Source organism: Phaethon aethereus, assembly GCF_964289735.1.
Source record: "Phaethon aethereus genome assembly, chromosome: 9".
Lineage (NCBI taxonomy): Eukaryota > Metazoa > Chordata > Aves > Phaethontiformes > Phaethontidae > Phaethon > Phaethon aethereus.
This window is the reverse complement of record NC_138585.1, coordinates 1,176,726-1,183,793: the sequence shown is the minus strand read 5'-3', so window position 1 is coordinate 1,183,793 and position 7,068 is coordinate 1,176,726. Positions and strand designations below refer to the sequence as shown.

The 7,068-nt window shown below is 57.8% G+C and overlaps 1 protein-coding gene across 1 annotated transcript; it reads right to left on the bottom strand.

The window, feature by feature from the left end:
* Positions 1 to 5,937: 5,937 nt before the first annotated feature.
* Positions 5,938 to 6,828, bottom strand: PROCR (protein C receptor; the record flags this gene model as incomplete). The annotated part of the gene is given in 4 exon segments (XM_082003431.1): positions 5,938 to 6,282; positions 6,376 to 6,558; positions 6,561 to 6,641; positions 6,762 to 6,828. Coding segments are annotated over 4 exon segments (444 nt in total). The 3' UTR covers positions 5,938 to 6,169.
* Between the last annotated feature and the right edge of the window lie 240 nt (positions 6,829 to 7,068).

The following is a 7,068-nucleotide window of genomic DNA, read 5'->3' as shown; positions in this document are numbered from 1 at the left end:
AACTTTAAGTAGCTCAGATCTGAGCTCGGGGAGGTGGAGAGCAGCTCTGGCCCAGCCCTTGGTCTAGCAATGTCCCACCCAACCTTTAAACTCCACCGGGAGCTGACGCAGCGGAAGCAGCAGCACCGGGAAGGTTTCCTGTTGGGTCCTCTGAACATTTGCCTTGGCAGAGCAAAGTCAGCGCTTTGGGAACAGCTGGGGTGGGGCAAGACAAACCTGGGATGCCAAACCCTTGGTCTCAGTGCTCATCTTCCTCAAAATCCCTAAGTGGAAGCTGTTAATCCCAGCTGAGGCTGCTACCTCAAGTGTCTGCCCATTTGATGACCAGCTCTTTTCAGGTGTCTAGACAGCTCTACCCCTACTTCCCCCCTTAACCTTTAAAATTTCTAAGAAACTTCAGATTTCAAAGAAACTCTCCTTCTGATATCCCTGTGCATGGGGCTGGTTACTGTTATCTCAGTCCCTTGAGGGTTCATTTGCTGATTCCCTTTCTGTCTTCCTCCGCCACTGGCGCACAACTGTGCTGCCGGTGCTCACCTGTAGCAATAAAGCCAAAAAACCATGACTTCGCACCAAAGTCTCCAGTTCTGCACAGGAGAGAGTTTGACTGTGGTGTAACCTTCCCTACCTGCACCCTTGGCAGCAGGCAGTGCATTTATTTCAGGCGTGAGTACTCGTTCCTGCCGCTGCTTTTCCTTTCCCTGCTAATTCTTTTCCTTCCTGTGGTGGGTTTTTTTTTTTTTCCCTTTTCATTGTGGGTCTGTACTCCTCTGAGAGGCCAGTGCTATGTAGAACAGCAACAATGGCTGCAAAGTCCCAGCTTTTACCAGGGGAAGAAACAAAACAGCAAAGGAAGCCCCAAGTCATACCAAGCACCCCCACTTCCTTCCATCTTCCTTTCCCCCTGCTGTGGCCATATGCAAGACTGGGGTTCTCTGCCTTTCCCACCTTCAGCCAAAGCTTCCAGGCTTTCCGTGCTTTCTCTGCAGCGGACACAAGTGCTTGCCAGGGTCTGCTTCAAAGATTTTCCACTTGTTTTGGTCCTCTTGCCTGAGGAAAGCTGTGCAGCTTCTAGGAGGGAGGGTGCTTGTCCTCCAAGGATCCCCCAGGCTGTCTGGCCAGGGACTGTGGAAGCGGTTCAGTGTCTGTGACACTGTCCTGTGCCCCCATTGTCAGTGACATTTAACTAGTGTGAGTTGTAGCACATGTGGACTCCTTTATATAAATAACTCATAAATGCTTCTTAGGAGGCTTAAGATGTTCACACTGCCCCTTCTCGGTTTGGGACCAAGCAAGCGTCCTGAAGGTGCGAACCTCTGAGCTGGGCATCCTGTGACTCACCATCTTAATTTCCAGCCCCTTCTAAGCAATGCTGCTGTTCCCAAATTGGACCAAATAAAAACCCTCATTTCCTGGTCCCCTTTTACCCTAAATTCTTGCCCAAGTCAAGGATTGTTGAGGGTTTAGACATAGGCACGTCCTTCAGTTCTTCTAGTAAAATGCTTGTCCTTGAAACATGTTTCTAGAAGTCCTTGCTGTTTTGAGAAGGGGGTGTTTAAACAAGGCCCTTGCCTGGTGAAAACAGGCTCCTGACTTCTTTCTGAAGCGAATGGTTTTGATCGCCTCTCTTTAAGATCCCGTGGCCTCCTCCAGCGCTATGTTACCACCCTTTGGCCGGATCCTTCCCAACCCAGGGGAGGTGAAGGAGCAGATGGGGTGAGGACTCTACAGCAGGTAGATGATGGGGGGGAAAAGAGTCTTTAGGTCTGCTTTTCCAGAAAGCATCGTGCCCTAGCAGCCTTGTCCGCTCCTCCTCGCCCTCCACAGTCTGGGCTTGCTGCATCTGAAACCGTGCTGCCCACCCCAGGACAAATGTTGAAGTTATGGGACTGCGCAGAGGAGCTTCAGCATCGGGTACGTGGGTCCTGGGGAGCAGCCCGGCCCAAGGGGTAGGTTTGTTCCCGATGGCTTCAGCCGCACAGTGGGCCGCTGCTGTCACCTCTCGCCACAGCACGTGGCACTGCTTGCACAGGGCATCCCTTCCTCCCCAAGTCCAGGCAGGGGGTGAAAGTGTTCCCAAACAGCACTTTCTTCTCCGTGGAAACTTCTCAGCAAGTACAGTCCAGGCAGGCTTGGGTTGTTTGGTTGTTTTCCCGAAGAGCGTGTCATTTTAATGTACTTAGATATGAATTTTTCTGCTTCTGAGAGGCAGTGGAGATAGGAGAGGAGAAGATTGCAATGTTCCTGAAGACCTTGGTGGTGGGGACCTGGCAGGGAAGGTGAAGCAACTCTTCCTTCCTGGAGTCTTTAAAGTGGTATCCGGATACCTGCTCCCATGCCCTCGGGCTGATGAGCAGCGGTAGAGCATCCTGCGAGGCAGGGCTTGCTCAGACCCAGAGGGGCCAGCCCGCTTGGGGCAGGGCAGGAGCTGTGGTGGGACTGGTGGTATCCAGTGTCATGTAGCCCTGCTCTGTGTTGACTGTGGCCAGCAGCCAGCTTTCTCCTCCTCTTTCCTCTGGTGCCCTGCCCTGGGAGGTGAGAGGAAAGGGAAGAGGGCAGCGGTGGGTCCTGGGCACCCGTACACCCAACGAGGAGAGACTCACAGCCCTTTCCTCTGCCATTAAATATTTCCAGGGACCTGCCCCTTCTTGTGTGGGAGCAGGAAGCTGCTAAAAAGCAGATACCAAAGCAGCCTCTGCTCCCGAAACTTGCCCGCCCCCCCCCCCCCAAAAAAAAGCATCTCTTGCTCAGGGAGGGCTGGCCCAAGGCTGCACATGTTGCAAATCCCCTTGCCCCAGTGCAGCCCTCCCCGGCTTTAAAAGGATGTTTGAAAACTGGTGGTGGCCAGAAACACAACCATCTGGGACTGTGACAATATGACTTCAGGGGGAATTCGGCAGAAGGGAGCTTGTTTAGTCCCGAAAAGCGATGACGACACCAGCACAGGCACCAAGTGCCTGAAGGGTGTTTATAAGGATAATCCCTTCTTCCTGTCCCTAGAGACTTGGATCTGGTGCTCCTCGTTTTCACGACGAGCACTCGTACTATCAGCCCAACTCTTCTTTCCCAGCTTCTCCCTTCCCCACCCCACCCAAGCAGGCGCTGGAGCCCGTCGCTGTGTTTCGGGGCGGCTCCCGGAGCCAGCCAGCCCTTTGCCCCTGGGGCCGGGCAGGGCACCGCGGCTGCGGCACGGAGCCAGCGATGCCGTGCGAGCAGCCAGAGACTCCCGAAGGACACGGGGGATGCCGACCTTGCGGCGGGAGCTGACATCCCAAACGCAGCAGGGCGGGGACCTGCCCACCCCATGTGAAGCTGCGGGCGAAGGGGAAAGCCAGTTCCTAGCACGTTGGCATCGTCTTACTCACCGGAACAAGGTTCCGGGCTGGGTGTCTTATCTCATCCCTTATCCAAACCAGCGATAGCAGAGCTGGGTGATGGAAACCACGCGGCACGGGGAAGGCGAAGTCTCACGGGGCCATCGGTGCAGATGACCAGGATGGTTTGCTTTGGGGGAGATGCTGCATGGGGGGATTGTTTAAAGCCTCCAAAGATCTGCGTGCAGGTTGGTTCATCCTCTTGCAGAAAGAAAGGGGGGGAAAAAAAAAACAACCACCAAAAAACACGCAACCGAAGAGCAAATTAAAAACAATCCTTGGTTGACAGGATACGCGGTTAAGCGTTGGCGCCTGTCCCAAGCTGTGATCAAGGGCAGAGGAATAGCCAAATTTGGGAGAGGATTGGCCATGGATGTGGCTACCAGCTGCTGGAGAGATGGTACGTGTTGGAGTGGCGGCGGGGAGGGAGCCCGGCTCGGGAGCTGGGGCAGCGGGGCCACGCGTCCCCAACGGGCCGCGGCGGGGCAGGCGTCGGAGCCCCCGTGATGAAACAGTTTGGGGGTCTTGGGATGGGGAAGAGAAATTTTGGGGCTGCTATGTGCTGGGCGGGGGGTGGGTGCTATTGCCATAACTCCTTGGCTCTTGGCCACCATGCCGTGTCAGGTGCTGGTCACCACCAAGGAGGTGGCCCTAGGATGGAGGGGTGGCCGCTTCGGGCACGTTGCCTGCGGGCATGGTTTGGGATGAGGCTGTTTCTCAGGATCCTGCAGGGGTTTTGGGGGGGGGGGGGGGTTCCAGCTGCGGGGTGCTGCCCCATCCCCTCGTGATCGCTGGTGGGGACTCGAGAGGCCAGCAGCAATGTCCCCTCCTTTCTGGAGCGCTCTCCTGCTGTGACTGACACGCACGGGGGGCCCGGGGGCAGGAAAAAGGCTTTTCCAGAGCGGTTTAAAGCAGAGACTTCCTCATCTGTCCAAAAGATGACGCATTTCAGAAGCAAAAAGCAAAACAAGCTCAAAACAAGTTTCTCCAGCCGGGGTCTCTCCCAGGCCCTGTTCCCGCTGCCAGCCCACATCCAGCGGCACCTTCCCGGCCTCGGGGCATCGCTCTGGCATGAGAACGACTCTGGGTCTTGGGCCCGCGGCGGATGGCGGAGATGCCCCAAGTCTGAAAAACCGCCGGAGCGGTGTGAATGCAGCGGCTCCTCCCCGCGGGAAGGTGGCTACGAGTGTTTTTATCCCGCGTTTGACCTTCAGCCTGAGCCTCCCGTCCCCTGATGGCTGCAGCAGGACGGGCAATGACGTTCCCGTGCCTCAGCCTCGCTGTTTTGGATCCTCCGGCCTCTTGGCTGCCGTTCCTCTCTTGCAAAGGAGCCCGCTGAAGGGTGGGGAGCGCCCCGGGCCCTGCCCCGAGAGCCTGGCGGAGGCGAGGGCTGCTCAGGGGGTGGCCAGCGGCCAGGGTGATGAGATGTGGTCTTCGGAGACCTCCTCCTCCATCCCTCCTTGAGGACAACCACGATGTCATCTTCCCATCCCCTTTCTGCCCCCATCTCTTTTCCCGTCTTTCCCCCCCACCCCCCCCCAACTCTTTCTTTCCCGCTTTGAGCTGCGGGGAAGGGTCTTTAGGAAGGAATGAGCTGGAAGTTAATCCAGGAAAGCCCCTTGCTCCTGTGCCGTCCCCTCTTTTGGTGGCCCAAGCCAGCTCCTGGCTCATCCCTAGCCCTTCCTGCCCTTGGGGCAGCAAAGACGAGCCCGAGAGGGGGCTCGTGCTCAAAATCTTGCTGTGGGCAAAAGGGAAACACAGCCAAGAATTTATTATTAATATAACCGAAGTCTAAAGAGTCAAAGAGCCGCTTTTAGCGCAGATCTAGATTGCAGAAAAGGAAAATAGAGCAATGAACGCTGTTGTATAGTACTAGTAAGCCAGCTCTGCCTTCCTTTAGCCGGTCCTTGGGGAGCGGTTTCCCACCTTGGGGTCCCCAGCGCGTTGCCCCACGCCTGCCCCACGTCCCCACGCTGCCATATCCCTCCGGGCAGCATCCTTACGGGAGTGGGGAATGCGTTAATCTGCTCAGGAAAACTGTCCCATTACAGCTGGCTGTACTCAGCCTCGGGGTGTCATACGAAGACGAGGAAATGAAAAAACAAACGAAGCGTCGTCGCTTGGCCATTGGAAAAATGACTTAGTTGAGTCAAACCGAAGCTGCGGGCGGATTGAAATGAGCTCGGGAGGCGCAAACCCGCACCAGCCCCTCTCCAGAGGCCTTGCAAACTCGGTCCGCGGCCTGGGGACAGGGGCTGGCAACACCGACAAGCCCACCCGGCAACCGCGGCCCCCCTGTGCCTGCCCCCCCGCGGGACCCGCTGCCCCACCTTGGTGCTGCTGGGGCGAAAGGAGAGCAACCAGACGTGGTGGGAGAGTTGCCGGGCGGTTTTATTGCATGACACCTCAAAGCAGTGCCACCAAGGTGTGACATCCTCCCTCCAGGCTTTGGGAACAGGGATGAATGAGGGTTTCAATGCCATCTTTTTAACCCTTTCTTGGCTGTTTCTTCTGCCACTCCCCCTACACCCCCACACCGCCCTTCCCCATGTTGTCCATCTGTGCCAAGCGTATTTCTGTGTTGAAGTCTCAGCGCATCGCGCCAGCCCGGCATGGGGACCGTCCTCGGGGCAGGGTGCTGCTGCTGGGGGGGGGTCCACGCAGCCGGGACCGGGCAGGGAAGCCACCGGCGTCCTTTGGGAGCAAAGCCTGCGGCGCTGGGGATGTGCATCCCTTGCGGGGCAGGGGCTCGGTCCCCTGCCTCCACGGGCTGACGTGGGATGGTGCCGGCTCCACTAGCAGCTCCCTCCCGTGCACAGGAAGATCCCCACGGCCATGCCCAGCAAGGCGAAGGTCCCCAGGATCAGGCCCAGCACCAGCGGGGCGTGCGACCGGCTGCTCTGTTTTCCTGTAAGAGGCGAGAGGGATGGAGGTGACGACTGGGGTCACCCCCACCGTTGCCACCATGTCGTCCGTGTCCCACCCCAAGCCCCGGCACGACCCGTCCCGGCGCTCTGAGCCCGCAGGATGCCGACGCAGGTGGTATTGAGGAAATGCTGGAGGTCCCGGGTGGTCTTGGGGTACTTCATCAGCTCCCTCTCGGCGAAGGTGGCCACCGCGTCCGCGCCGGGCCAGCGCCGCTCCCAGGTGGCATTGGGGACGTGGAAGCTGAGGAAAGCCGTCCGTTGAGGGTCACCTCGTAGAAGCTGTGAGTCGTGCCGTTGGGGAAGAGCTGGCAGCCCAGGCGGCAGCACAGGCTCTGGGTGTCTGCGGGGACAGAGGGAATGGGGTCAGGGTCAGCACGCTCCCACCTTCGGCAGCCCATCGCTGTCACCCGCGTCAAGCTGTGCACTGAGTTTGCAAGGCCTCAGCCTTGCGCCACCTGACCCACCCACAGCTTTGTTTTCGCTTGGTTTAGCTGCAGCCGCGACTTTTCCAACGGCCGGGTGTCCATGCTTATTTTTCCCTTCCTTATCTGCGTACAGCACGGCTTCAGTTTTATAGAGATGGGAGGCTTTTCGGCACAGAGAGAGCTATTCATCGCTCTCGCAGAAGGACGCGGCACGGGCAGTGTGGGGCGAGGGGAGGTGTGGGGCTCACGCCAGAGACTCCGAGGAGAGAAAGTGCTCCCCAAGGGCCGGGGAAGGAAATGCAGAGCTGGGGCAAAACTGGCTTGGGGGTAACAAAGAGAACG